The sequence below is a fragment of the Nycticebus coucang genome, chromosome 1 (assembly GCF_027406575.1).
Source record: "Nycticebus coucang isolate mNycCou1 chromosome 1, mNycCou1.pri, whole genome shotgun sequence".
NCBI lineage: Eukaryota > Metazoa > Chordata > Mammalia > Primates > Lorisidae > Nycticebus > Nycticebus coucang.
This window is the reverse complement of record NC_069780.1, coordinates 5,369,724-5,384,673: the sequence shown is the minus strand read 5'-3', so window position 1 is coordinate 5,384,673 and position 14,950 is coordinate 5,369,724. Positions and strand designations below refer to the sequence as shown.

Sequence of the window (14,950 nt, the reverse complement as noted above, 5' to 3'; positions counted from 1 at the left end):
AAGAACCTCAGGAGTACTTATGCCAATTTTTTTTTTTTTTTTTGTAGAGACAGAGTCTCACTGTACCGCCCTTGGTAGAGTGCCGTGGCGTCACACGGCTCACAGCAACCTCTAACTCCTGGGGTTACGCGATTCTCCTGCCTCAGCCTCCCGAGTAGCTGGGACTACAGGCACCCGCCACAACGCCTGGCTATTCTTTTGTTGCAGTTTGGCCGGGTCTGGGTTTGAACCCGTCACCCTCGGTATATGGGGCCAGCGCCCTACTCACTGAGCCATAGGCACCGCCCAATTTTTAAAATGTTATTTTTCTGACAATTCACTGCAAGTGGCTCTGACAAGAGACTGGCCCAAAAGAGATCTCCGGTGAGGCAGGAACCTCAGAGGGAAGGATGGAGCTGCCCCTGGCTTCGGCCCGGTTTGGGACCGGAGCCTGGAAACCGCGAGGGGAGCAGTCAGCGCACACGTCTTTCCGGACCGGAAGGGAACTGTCAGGCTGGGTGTGACCGCTTCGCTCCGACCTGATCCCGACACCGTGTCTGGGCCCAGGAGGGGGCTGCTCTGCTCTGCCGGTCCCCCACTCACCAGCCTGCCCACTCTAGCAGTGGCCAAGGGAGATACTTCTTCTCTGGGAATGGAATATTGAGGCTGACCAGTAAGAATGGACCCCCCAAAGACAAAACCAGAAAACTTTAAGCTCCTAGCTGGGAGGTGGAGGGACGCTGCAATTCACAGCTTACTATGGTTAACCTGGGGTTTGCCCACTGCTAGAGCTGTTCAAAAAAATAGTCATTAAATGAGACAAGCCACACATCACAGTAGGAGGCAAACCCACGGCTCTGCAGAGCCTCATGAAAAGACTTTCAGTGCGGAGAAGTAAAGGTGGCGTCCTTGTCATTCCGTGAGCACCTCTAGTTTGGAGGATCGCAGGAATTATGGGCTTGGTGTCCGTTACACCTGCCCCAGCCCAGCGCCCTCTGCCCTGCCCAGCGCCCCGCGGCCGAGCTCTGCGCGGACCCGCCGAGCCGGCTGCTCCCGGCATCTGCCGACCGTCTCCAAACAGCGCGGAAACCCCAGCGCGACACGCGAGTTCCCTCGGACGTTCACCAAGTGCAGAAATAACACTCTGCGGCCTTACACTGGGAAACTTTCCCTTAACCCCGTTTTATTCCTTGTGAGCTGCCTGGAAACCGCCAGCTTCTTTACAAGGTGTTAGTGACCTGACCGCCCTCCCAGGAACCCGAGGCACCCAGAGGGGGACGCAGCCGGACTGACGCACTAGGGGGATCAGCTGTATGTAACTGAGGGTCATTCTTAACTAGACACACCGTTGGCCGCGTGCTCGGGCTATTTTTTTCTACCAGTGCCTTATCCACAGTCGGTTGTCCCTTATCGGGCGACATTTTTTCGGGAAAAACCCGGCACCCGAAATCCACCCTCAAAGTCTGTTACTGAATTCTATCCTCAGCCCCTACCAAGTGGAGCTGGGTCATCGGTCTGCTGGCGCCCCGCCCCGGGCCCACTGCCCGAGGTCGCCGGTGGGGAACCGTCTGGAGGGGAAAGCATACTAGTTTCAGCCAAGTTAACAGTTTCTTCCCTGGAACGCGTCTGGGGGAGGGCCTCCAGGCCACAAGGTAGACCTACAGATGCCAGCGGTGACCCCGATCTTGACTGAGGGGCGCTTGCCTCTAAGGCTGAGAGCATCAGGAGCCCGAGATCAGAGGCCGCCAAGTCTCGGGAACGCGAACCGGCCCCGCCGGGCGCGCAGCTACCGCTGAAGCTTTCCGAGACGCTACACCCCGCCCACCCACTTTCCTCTGCCTTTCGTCCCCTCGGGGGTCGAACCACGACAAGACGTCAGGTCCCAGACTCTGGCAGGGTGCGTTGCGAGACCCTGGCGGAGATCAGGAAGCCTCCAGGAGCGATCTGTATTGGCCGCTCCGGGTTGGACCGCACAGCGCGGCCAGCCACCTGTTCCCCGAGGCCGGAGTTGGTGCGGGCGCAGGCTGCGGCACCACGGACCCTGTCGCGCCCTCCCTCCGCACCTCTCCGGACCGCCACAGGCGTCGATCACCCCAAATCTGAGAGCACACACCCCTGCGCTCACCCCCGAGGCTCGCGGCGACTTACGTCCCCATCTCTCGGCTGCGGCCTCGGCCCCGGCGCTGGCCACCCGGTCCGCCCCGAGCCCGGTCCCTCCTAGAGGATCTTGCCAAGTACCTGCCGTGAAGATGCAAAGAGCCAAGAGGGTCTTGCACACCATGGTACCTGGGCTCTGGGGGCCCAGCCCGGAGCCGGCGGCGCGGAGTTGGCGGATGAACGGACGCGGCCCGCGCGGCGGCTCCTGCTCCGCCCCGCAGGCTGCTGTGGGAGTCGGGACCGGCGCTCAGCCCTGGGGCAGGCGGCGAGCGGAGGCGGCGCGGTCAGCTGCGGGCCCTGCGCTGCGCGGCGGGCTTCTGCTCCATCCCAGTCTCCCGAGCCGGGGCCGCCTCCGCCGCCGCAGCCAAACCCCTCCCACCCGGCCCAGCGGCCAGCAGGCCACCTCCCGCGCTCGGGTCCCGAGAGCCCCGGCCCAGAGCGGCCTCTGCTGGACAGTCAGGACGCGGGACCCGGACCTGGGGTTCCGCAAACGTTTGTCGCTGCTTCCTCTGTGCTAGAAACCAGGGAAGCACAGGTGTGAGCCCATCTCTGTCCTCAGAAATAGCTCTCAGCTTTTCTTCCCCGAACTTGCAGCCTCTACGGAGGCGACCATGTGCTATTGTACTTGTCCCTGTGGACAGCCAGCACGTTTCCTTCCAAGCATGAGGACCTTTTCCTTCGTTTGTCTGAACATTCCAGCGTGCACTCTGCACTCTCACCTACATCCAACCCCACTGCACTTCCCGGTGCCTGAGCCAGGATGTCTGTCGCCCTGTTCAGCTTCTTGCCAGAAGAAATAATACTGATGCCAGGTAACATTGCTTAACGTTGATAATGATGTAACCGAGCCAGGCACCGTCCCAGGTGCTGCATCTTGACTCCTTCTAACAACCACATGGCACAGAATCATTACTATTCCATTTTACATATGAGAAAACAAAGTCACAGAGAAAATAATATACTCAAGGTCATCTAGCTGGAAAGAATAGTTTGTGCACCAGGCCCATAATAACAAAGGCTGAGCCATAAGGACAAATTCCCTGAGCCGTGGCAGTGTGCTGGTGGGGAGTTAACCAGAGATCTGCTGGGGTGGGCACTGGTATAGGACCATTTCGGGGAGAGGAAATGGACGCAAAGGTCCTGTAATTGGCAAGTGGTGATAAGAGGCCTGCCTAGTACCTGGCTGGTTCTCTGGAGCCCAAATGTCTCCAAAGCTTGCAGATCAAAGTTGCTGGTAATTCTCTCCCATCTTGCTGCACTTTAGATTTGCTTAGCTCTCAGCCTCAGTCAAAGCAGATGCCAAGTCCCTAACATTGCCCATCACTGGGAGTCTGGTGAATGCTGCAAGAGTTCACTCACCTAAGGAATTGATTTGCATTTGCTTGGTACAATTATTAGCTCTAGAGAACAGGTCCCCTCCCCCCACCCCATTTTCATATACCAGGAGCTCATTTTTTCATTTCTGCCTCATACAGTAGAAGCTGACGATTTCCAGCCTTCGAACTTTGTCTGTGGTGAGATCAGCCCCTTTGCCTGGCCCCATCATCACCTGTAGATTTTGCTCACACTTCTGCAACCAGATTAAACTGGGATCATATTTTTTCCTTTTGTCTTGGTAAATCTATTAATTCCTGTTCAAATGAAAAACTAAAAAAAAAAAAATACTGTAAGCAAGTGCCCATCCCCCTTCGTCTTCCCTGGCCAGAGAAACTACAAAGCCTGTCTGTTAAACGTGTTCTCCAAATGCCTTCCACTTGAAGATCTTTGCAGTTTTCAGCACACTCTGCACGATTATGAAGAATTTCTGCATCTGGGTATTGGTTGTCATGGAGGCAGGGACCGCATACAGATGTGGTTTTGCAGAGACATTCTATAAGGCTCTGGTGCCCTTAAATAGGGTGATTTAAGTAAGAGGCTCAACGGCAGAAATAAAGGTTTTTGAAGACTACTTCACAGAAAAACATATTCAATTCAAATTCACCAAAACTTGAATGGAGACTTTCTGGAGTGCAAAGCATGATACTACTCAAACTTTGATATCTAAGATGTTGGTGTGGTACCCAAAGGATTGGGTTCCTACTTACTTACCAGTAAAATTTTCTGATACTTTTTATTGCACACAAAATCAAGTTGAAATAATTTCTTTAACAAATATAATTCTTTTTAGATGGTCATGAGAACTTTTTAATTTAATAATTTAGTCAAAACACATTCAATCACTTATTATATGCAGGCCTTAGTCCAGGCTGTGGGGGTATAATGGTGGTGTGAGCCACAGCAGGCCAGGCTGTGCTGCTGTAATAACCAGCCCCAAGTCTCCCCTTCCTAAACAATAACCGTCTATTTCTTGCTTGTTAACGTCTGCTATTGATCCAGGCTACTCTTCAGAGCAGGCGTCTTCTGTCAGGACTCAGCATGGCATCGCCATCTCCAAACCTGCTTTCATGTTCACTGAGGTAAGGGAAAGAGGAATGGAGAGTGAAGTATTTAAATCTCCCTCCAGAAGTGACACTTCTGTTCCTATGACATCGGCTAAAGCAAGTCAGTGACCAACTTCAGGAAAGCAAGCACAGTCTCTTCATGTGCCCAGACCCAAGGGGGAACGGGATAGAGGTAAGAAGGAGAAAGGACTTTTATCTCAGGAAGGTGAGTCCTTTAAATTATCAGGCCCAGAGAGACATTAAAATGGTAAAGCAATGACCTCTTCTTTCTGTTACTGGACAATGAGGGTCCAGCTGCCTGTCACTATCAGCTAATATGCAGAGAAGGGCGACAGGTCCACCAAACTTTGACAGAAGGCCAGCAAGTCCAGAGAGGGGTGAGAGCAGCTCTCCAAGCTGTTCTGTCATCCTATTTTCAAAATCACAGCTTTGTACATAAAAGTTAAAAGTAAGAACTGTGCTAACCCTTATCTTAAATAACAGTAATGGCCATAACCCACGACCCATAATAAACAATTGACATAATCCATGACCCAAAGTAACATTTGTAATTCAAAAGTTAATCTCCTAAATGAATTGCCAAAAACTACTAGATATATACACTTTTAGGTTAAAGCTGAGTTTACAACACAATAAGAATAGGAAACATGAGGTAAAGGTCACTTAGGCCCAACCAGACCACCGGTGTGGTGTCAGTCTTAGCCTGATGGCTTCCATTTCATCCTCATCACAGGGGCTCTCACTTCTCTCTTTGAACTATGGGTTCCATTCTGGACACACCAGTAGCTGTGAATTAACCTAACAGTGCTGCACTGTACACTGAAACCCTCACCCATAGCTTAGCACTGTATGGCCACTCCATGTTCTTCCTGTAAACTGTCCAATCCTGCATCAGCCCATTCCCTGTCCTGTTCTGCCTTTAAAAACCTGTGTGAGACCAGGGTAAAGTGGACCACTTGTCTAAGATGACTTGGACCTGAGTCTTCCAGGCCGTCCTCACCAGGTAAATTTTTTATATTCTGTGCCTCAGCTCTTCCTTGTAGGTTGACATATGATGTGATGTGTGCCTGAGTGGTGAATTGCCTCTGCCACTAGGAAGCTTTGATTCCAGGAGCAGAAAGTCAAACATTGAATGAATAATCACAAAAACATGTGCAATAAATTTTATTTTCAATGCTACAAATAATAATGCGCACTAACATTTATTAATTGTTCCAAACATTTTATTGATTTTTATTTTTTATTTTTTTGAGGAAGAGTCTCACTCAGTCGTCCTCGGTAGATACATGCCACAGTGTCATAGCCGATAGCAACTCCAAACCTTCGGGATAGAGCAATCCTCCTGCCTTAGCCTCCTGAGTAGTTGGGACCCATTGCCCAGCTAGTTTTTCTATTTTTAGTAGAGACAAGTCTCACTCTTGCTCAGGCTGTTCTTGAACTCCTGAGCTCAAAGGATCCACCTGCCTCAGCTCCCAGAGTGCTGGGATTACAGGTGTGAGCCACCACACCTGGTCCCAAGCATTTTATACATATTCATAAACATATACACTTTATGCTTAATGTGTTAGATACTGAGAGAGACCAGAATATGCCACCCCCCAAATATGCCTTTTTGGTATAATGATTATTTGAGATTCCATTTGAGAAATGCAAACTGGAGGAGAAGCTGAAAATAGAGTACAGGTTCCATTTTTTTATAAGGAGAATATGAGCCTGTAAAGGAACTCTGTTTGTAAGGGTGTCTCCCTCTCAGCCCTGGGAGGAGAGGGCAGCTCTACCTGCTGGAGGTGCATCAATGCGGAGGCACTGTCTTAAGTCTGTGTAACAGACTTTATTCTCGTTCGCCAGGTTTTTCTGGTGCTTTCCTCAGAACTGGCCCCCAAGATTCTTTATTTCAGCTGCAGGTAGTATTTAAGTCTGAATTCAAGGCCACCTCTTTGCAAACTACTCATTCCCTGTGTAACGCTTACACAGGTGTGAAATCCACACCATAACAAACTTGGGTTTGTTTTCTCTTCTTAATCCATCTTTTGTTACAGGGAGTTCCAGCTAAGACATCAAAAAGGCAGAGAGAAGATTATCTTTGCTCCCCTAAAATGCTATTATGATCTAAAGTTTTCAAGAAAACAAGACGTGGTTAAACAAGAAGAGTTTAACTGTGGGGGAAATACGAGTGCTGTGAGGTGGAACAGCAGAGGACAGAATTTGTCCATCGTTCTTTTATTATGCCTTTTAGCAAAAACCATTTTTTTTTTTTTTATAGAATGCTCTTGGTTCTTTTATAATACTTCACTGGGATAAAATCTAAGATAAATCTGCCTTTTACTGACTTCCACTCCTTTAAAAAAAATCTCTTTTTAATCATTTTTTAATTCATTGTTAAAAGGAATTTCTAGTGTTGTGGAGTTTTAACAACTTACCAAAGATTGCCTTTGGCTGACCTAGTTTTTGACGTTCTGAACTTACTATACTTTATATGTAATTTTAGATAATATACATTAGATAATATAGAAGTGTTGTTTCTGAATTGCTGCGTTCTTCCTGGCTTAGGAGACAGAGAATAACCCCGTGGAGTGAGCTGGGTGAGGCTGTGTGTGCAGGGGTTAGAGGGGTTAGTTCCCTCTGCCGTCTGGCTCTACATTACCTGGCACCATGATTCCTCAGTTCCCTTGTTAGCGTGCCTGGGCTGCCATAACACAAAGTTCCATCCAGAGAAATTGTTTCCCCAGAGCTCTGGAGGCTGACTGTCTAAGACGGAGGTGGGGCCGCCATAACACAAAGCCTCATCCAGAGAAATTGTTTCCCCAGAGCTCTGGAGGCCGGCTGTCTAAGACGGAGGTGCCAGCAGTGCTGGGCCTGGTATCTGGCTCTGCTTGTCTTGCTGACTGATGCCTCCTTGCTGTGTTCTCAGACGGCCTGGTACCTCTTCCTCTTCGTGTAAGTATACCAACCCTGTTGGACTGGGTCCCTCCCATTCATATGACTTCATTTGATCTTAATTACCTCCTTGAAAGGCCCTAATTCAAATACAGTCACATTGGGGGTTGGAGCTTCAACAAACAACCTTGAGGGGAGCATAATCAGTCCATAACATTTCACCCTCTATTCCCCCCACATTAATGTTTTTTCCTGTGTGAGATACATTCACTCCATCCCAACAGCATCAGAAGCCTTAATTTATTATAGTATCACACTAATGATTTTTAGTCTCATCTAAAAATCATCCAGATAAGGTATGAGTGAGACCCCTTTCTTCTGAGCCAGATTCCTCTGTGGCTATGAGCCTGTGGAATGAGAGGTTACGTGCTCCCAGGTCATGTGTATCTTAAATACAGTGGTGGTGCAGGTGTCAGAAAGTCTCCTCCTGTGTTGGCAGAAGGATCGGATGGATTATATATGCGAGAGGACTGGAATGTTCTAAGTGCTAGCAAATGTCAGCCATTATTACAGGAGAAACTGTAGGGTGCATTAAAATATTTTGGGGTCTACAATACAGGGGGAAAACATTAGTACCTGCTGTGGCTATTTCTTGGCACATGTAAATGTGAGCCTTGGACACTGCCCTTGGTGTCTCACTCCTGCAGTGGAAAGCTCTTAACTGGCTCTGACAGACCCGCCCTGAGGGCAGCAGTGCAGAGCCCAGTCCCGGGGTCTCTTGTCTTGCCCTCATCTCCTCTTCCCCAAGCTTCTCTGCATAGCGTGTCCTGTGGGTCGGCCACACTTCTCCCCACCTCTTTGCTCCTCTATTCCTAACTCTAATTCCCTCAATTTTAATATTAACGGCAAAAAGATTAAAGACAGTTATACAATATGTGCAAAAGGGTAAATTCAAAATTTATCTAAGAAATATTTGCTTGAGCTGGGATGCTTTAAAAGGGTGTGATGAAAACATTAATTTTTAACTCAGCATGTTAATATGTTGTTTAGGATATTGTATATGTTTGTAATTTCTCCTTTATAATAACATCTTTTCTCCAACTTTAATATCAGGTGTACCCAGATCAAGTAGAATGATTTTGATGTATTTCTTCTTTTCCTATTGTCTATAAGATTTAGCATGATCTGTTTTTTGAAATTATCTTTTACTTTTATTTATAAATATGAGTTGTCTATTTTTTTTTTTTTTTTTTTTGTAGAGACAGAGTCTCACTTTATGGCCCTCGGTAGAGTGCCGTGGCCACACACAGCTCACAGCAACCTCCAACTCCTGGGCTTAAGCGATTCTCTTGCCTCAGCCTCCCAAGTAGCTGGGACTACAGGCGTCCGCCACAACGCCCGGCTATTTTTTGGTTGCAGTTTGGCCGGGGCCGGGTTTGAACCCGCCACCCTCGGTATATGGGGCTGGTGCCCTACCTACTGAGCCACAGGCGCCGCCCGAGTTGTCTATTTTTTGATACTTAAAAAAAATAATAAGTTAACTGATGACTCCATACTGAATCTCAGAGTCAAAGCATTCTATGATAGACATACTCTTATTTGACAATGTGAATGTTACTTTCTTTGCATTATTATTATTATTATTGCTTACTATTTCACTGTAGCAATTGTCTGATTCCTTTTCTGAATGTATTTAGGTTCCTTCGTTCTTTACGAGGTTTTTGTTTCTAGTCCTTATCTTAAACATTGTTATCGTTATTAAATTTTAAGTCTTTTCAATTTTGTGAAGGCAAAAAAAAATGGAAACCTAATTAACACATGTATATGTGAAAATAAAAAGGTATTTTTCATGTAAAAAAAAAAAAAGGTATGATGAAACAGGCCTATTCCCCTGACTTAAAGGACATTGTTAGAAGCTGCATGAGATCCTTGAGGTTGATAAATCACACTCCAGTAATTTTTATTTTAATTAAGGATAAAGCCCCTAAAATATTTTAAGAAGGAAGAAACTGATTTCTTGGAGGTGATACACATAGTGAAACTTCTTATTTAAACTGGTGTAAAATTTAATTCACTGGATACTGTTAGATTAGCACTGTCTACTAGAAATATAATACAAGCCACACAGAGATTTTTAAATTTTAAAAGAGGAATAAGAAAGAAGTGGAATAAATTTTACTAATATGCTTTGTTTAACCCCATATATGTATACATATCTAAAATATTTATCATTTACACAGGTACTGTATACAAATATCAATGAGACATTTTATTTTATTTTTTTCCATTACAAATCTTCACATTCCAGTGCATACTTTACACCTGTAGAACATCTCCGTTCAGGCATCCATTCATCTCATTTGCAGTGCTCCAGAGCCAAAGGTGGCTAGTTGCTATCATAACGGGCAGTGCAGCTATAGCAGGTGGACCCAGAGTTTGCTGCCTCTGGAGACTCTCTGTGAAAGTGAAGAGCAGTGAGCTGAAGACTTTCTTGACTGACAGAACTGCGTAGCAGCTGAAAGCCTGAAACTTGCTGATTCCATCTACTGAAGCAAGTTCTTTAACCCCTTTCACCCTGCGTTCCCCATCTGTGAGATGGGGACAATGATAATAGTAATACCTTACAACCACTCTTCTAAGTACATGATTTTGTAACATCATGCATTGGAAACAAAATATTGGTTCAACGAGTTAGGACTATGATCCAAATTTAACACATTTCATCACATATTAAAAATTTAATATTAAAAAATTGTTAATATCTTCATCTCTATTATCAGTTTCTGAGCACTAAAACTTGTCACTCTAATAGTGAAGGTTACTAGTTTCCCAAACTTCTATTTATTTTCTGAAAGCTTGAGTCTCACCACTGGCACCAAAAGATGTCATTGGGGGGAAGATATGACAAGCTAACTTTGTGGAGAAAATGTCTCACAAATACTCATGTTAAATAACCATGGTCAGTTTGCAACTCAGATCATCACACAAGTGCATGTACTTAAGACGGCCGTCTTATGGCAAACAGCTGTATGCAGCCTTCTTATTTACGTACAGCATGAAAAAAGGTGTGCTGACATTTTACAAAATGCGTTAATTTTATAAAAGTTAATAATTTTCACTGCTTCATCAAGTAAAAACTGCTTTTGTTCCCCTTTCAGTGAACACGAGTGGTAAATACCACAGTAACTGCTGGTATAGCTGGTGCCACTTTCTCCTTTTGCACTAAGGTACCACGCATTTTATCCACAACTGCCTTTGCAGCATCAATTCAAAAGTTAAAATGCAAAAAATAAGGGTAATATGTAATATCTGGGTAATATCATGAAGATAATGTTGACTTTTGCATATAAAAGTATCTGGAGGTTCTTAGGAGTCTGTGAACCACATTTTGAGCCGTCTGGTTCAGAGAAACACCATAGAGAACTGCTGAGGACATCCACTGTTGTAGCTGCCCAGAGCAGCCTTTTCCTCAGGGAAATGCCCTTGCTCTGAGCACGTGGTCCCAGGGGGGGGTTGCACCTGCCTGTGAGGCCACCTCCCCGATGGTGACTGGTGCAGGGTGGACACCAGACCCCTCTGCTCAGCACGCGTTCTGCTCGGTTCCCTCTTAGACACCAGTAATTGTTAGGTTTGGTCTTTGGAGATAACCTGATCCACCTTAGGCACTTTCCAGTCTTTCTCCCCTTTTTCACCCTCCAGCTCTGCCTTTTCCGACAGCTGGTCTCTGAGCTCGCTCACTCTTCCTTCTGCTGGTTTCACCCCACTGTTGAGAACCTCTGGTCTGAAGAGTTCTTCAGTTTAGCCAAGACATTTCTCAGTTCCAAGAATGCCACTGGATTTTATTATTATCATTTTAATCTCTTTGCCCAATTTCTCTGATAAATTTCTAAATTGCTCTTTTGTGATGTCTTGGAGATCACTGAGTTTCCTTAAAAGTGCTATTTTCGATTCTTGGTCCGAGAGGCCAATTGCTGTCTTGTTAGGGTCAGTCACTGGGTTTTCGCTTTGTCCTTTTGGGAAAGTTGCAGTCTGCCTGCTGTTGTTTCTTGTGGGTATATGTCTATGTCTTTGCATTGAACGGTCAGCTATTTATTGCAGTTTTCTCTGCCAGGCCTTCTTTGATTTTTCTGAGTTTATTTTTGTAGTGAATCTTCACTGCTAGGTGGTTGTTTTCGGATCTAGCTGTCACCTTAAGCCCGGGTTCACCTTGGCTGTAGGAAATGGTCAGAGCACTGCCCGACCCAGATGGGGAGGTTTCAAAGGGATTATCTAGGCAGTGTGGAAGGCTCGAGGGCTCCATGCCCCGGGGACCTGGGGAACACAGCTCCTATGCCATGCTGCCAAACAGCCACTCTGCTCAGCACTTCTGTGGCTGAGCCATAGAGCAGTGTTCAGGGCTGGGGACAGTAGTCTCACTTCCCCCATTTGTCTCTGCGAATTTCTCCTTTTGGGCAGTCATGATGCTTCCTGTGGGTAAAGACAAGGACAGGTCTCCTGCCAGGGAACCCAAGAAGTTGGGGAAGTTGGTTGACCACCACAGTTTCATGTTTTCCAGTGGAGCAACCAGAAGTTGGGGGGGATTTTCTGTGTGCTGGGCAGGCTGGGGGGAGGGAGTTGGTGGTGGATGTGGCTCTGCCACGGTCTGCTCAGAGTTTTCCACTTCTCTGTGGCTCCAGGAACTGTCTCCGCCTCATATTTGAGTTCTGAGTTGTTGCTGGTAAATATCTTGGAGCTGTTTGTGGTTTTCTTTGTGTGTGTGGGGATGGGTGGGGAGAGTGAAGTCAGCTTCCCCTGCTGTCTTGGACTTTATAACCAACTTCATTGTTAATATTACCCTAACCAGAACTCCTGGCGGGAAGCAAACTTACAGCAGTGTCACTTTTATACTAAATTTGACTCCCATATTACTTAATCCTTAAATTAGTAACAAGTCACTTGTCTGGAGAGAAAACAAGTCCACATAAATTATTGGGTCAAATTCTTTTGCTTTTGACTGACAAGCACAATCAATCTACTCCTTGAGGCCAGCAGGGTGGGAGAGGTCAGCAGGGTGGGAGAAGACAAGAATATTATCTTGAGGAAATATGATGCTATTGGCATTTTCATTACCCTGTAGTATATCCAGACAGAGACCATTATCTTCAATGAATTTGTTTTGATTGTTATGTGAAAATATTTTTTTTTCTGTTTATCTGCCATTTGGGTTTACACTTGTGATTGATTAGGTGATTAGTTTTTACAAAAATATCAAAAGAGATTAACTAGTAATATTTTTCTTTAGATGTGGCAAGAATTAACTAAAATCAACTGGAGATCCTTATGTTATTTCTTCTCCTTGATGGTATTAAAAAAAATACACTAAGCTCTGTTTCAAAACCAATGCCATTCTATTTTACATTATGTATATTTAAAAATACTATGTTGCTGGGTAATCCTAGCACTCTGCGAGGCTGAGGTGGGTAGATTGCTTCAGCTCAAAAGTTCAAGACCACCCTGAGTAAGAGCAAGACCTCACCTCTACTAAAAATAGAAAAACAAGCTGAGCGTGGTGGTAGGCACCTGTTGTCCCAGCTATGTGGGAGGCTGAGGTAAGAGGATCTCTTGAGCCCAAGAGTTTGAGGTTTCTATGAGCTGTGATGCCATAGCACTCTGCCCAGGGTGACAGAGTGAGACTCTGTCTCAAAAAACAAAAAATACTATGTCAAAGCTATTTCTGGGTATACATTCATGCTCCCTCAGATTACAATACTCATGATTAAATGAGGGCTTTAGGAACAGAATATTGGCAGCCAAAGCAGCATGGAAAACACTTAGGTCATTTTTCTATATGTAAATTTTGATATCCTATTTAATAAAGCTGTAAGATAACACAGTCAAGCTACAGAAGTGTCAAGGCATTGTGGTCATTACACCTAATAATTCAAAGCATCAGTACAAGGAAGGCCTTCTTAGGCCCGTGATTTCCCAGGCAAAATGAGTCACAAGTTTGTGTGGTTAGCAAGCAATGTACAGACAAGTGAAGAGGGAGGTTGCTTTACCTTGAGTTATCTGAATTGGCTTGTTATGTGTTTGTGGCTAGTTACAGCTTAGGGGCCAACTAAAAGTTTGCACTCTCCTCACACGTGGTGGTGTCAATGGGTGTTCAGACAAGGATCCCATTTCTCAGCACCCCCTTCCTTGCCTTCAGATGTAGCAAATGATCAGTCTGAAGTGTGATGGGAAGTTATCTGTGTCCTTTCCGGGCTGGGACCTGTGAGGGGTGGGTGGGACTTGGCCTTCCTCTCCTCTTCCCAAGACAGAGGAGCCTGGCTCTGCTCACTGAGGGAGAGAGAACATCTCTGTTCAGCTGGAAACACCTGCTAGGAATTGTCATGTAACCAAGCAACCAGTATGTTAAGCCACTGAAATTTGGGTTTTTTTCCTTCAATCAAAGCCAGTGTAATTTTAATTAATATAGCGTTTTTAGCAGGATATTTCTGTGATGCTCTTCGCTAATCTGTTACTATTTACACCATCCATTTGTCTATCTGTCTGTTCATTCAACAGACATTAGAGTGTTTGCCTGCGAGGCACACACCCAGAAAGGCAGGGTCCTCTACTGTTCACACCTCAGTCTAAGGGATGGATCCATTGGAATGAATGGGGTAGGGGTGGGGGGAGACAGATAAAAAAATATTCCTTGTCAATGTGACGAGTGAAGGAGAAACATGGGGAGCCTCATTCAATCAAGGAGGCAGATAGGCCTTTCCAGGGAAGGGCCCTTCAGCTTGGTTAGGGGGTCAAGTAGGAATGAACCAGACCAAGGCTGGAAATTGGGGGTGTCGAGCTGGGGAGCCCAGAGAGAATTCTGAACAGAGGCAAGAGGATGCATAAAGCCCTGGGAGAGGAAAACGTGTGACTTTCAGCAACCGCTGGCTTATACATTATTTTCACTTACAGTGTTCTTTAGAAAACAGGCAAATTAAAGCACTAACATTTTCAAAGTTGCTTGGCTCATGGCTTTTTCAAGCCAGATGCTGTTCCGTGATCTCTGGGCTGTGAAGCTGGTGGAGTAGCTGGCTGGTCTGCTGAGCTGGGCCTCTCTTCTGTAAGCTGCCCTCCTGCAGCAAAGGGCTAGGCCAAGTAGCTAGCAAGGCAGGTACAGACTCTCAGCAGCTGCCCTTTGTCCCTGTGGCAATGATGCGTCTTTGATTCTTCAGCAGTATCTGTTCTAAATATTTTGTCCTATTATTTTTTGATATAAGTGCACCCCCAAACCAGAACCAAAATTGGTGCTGCTGGCCTCACTTTCTTCTGCTCCTTTCCCTTCCTCTTCCTCCTGCTTCTTCTGAAAGGTGGAAGAATTTGGGGAAAATTATTATAAGTAGAAAATATATTACATTATTCTATTATACATCTTTAGAAGTGATTTTCAGTCAGTGAGCTGTGAGAGGATCTGAGGTGTGCCACGAACATTTTTAAAGGTCATTAATTAAATTATTTTCAAAAGAAGTTCA

At 45.8% G+C, this 14,950-nt stretch overlaps 1 protein-coding gene across 2 annotated transcripts in view; it reads right to left on the bottom strand.

The window, feature by feature from the left end:
* Positions 1-14,950, bottom strand: part of PARM1 (prostate androgen-regulated mucin-like protein 1) — a 110,349-nt gene that overhangs the window by 88,216 nt on the left and 7,183 nt on the right. Inside the window, exon 1 of one of the 2 annotated variants that reach the window (XM_053583348.1) lies at positions 2,218-2,467. The exons of the other annotated variant lie outside the window; for it this stretch is intronic. Coding sequence (XP_053439323.1) covers positions 2,218-2,260 — 43 coding nt within the window. The 5' untranslated portion in view covers positions 2,261-2,467. Of the gene's footprint in view, positions 1-2,217; positions 2,468-14,950 lie in introns of those variants that run through there. 2 annotated transcript variants of the gene reach the window in all.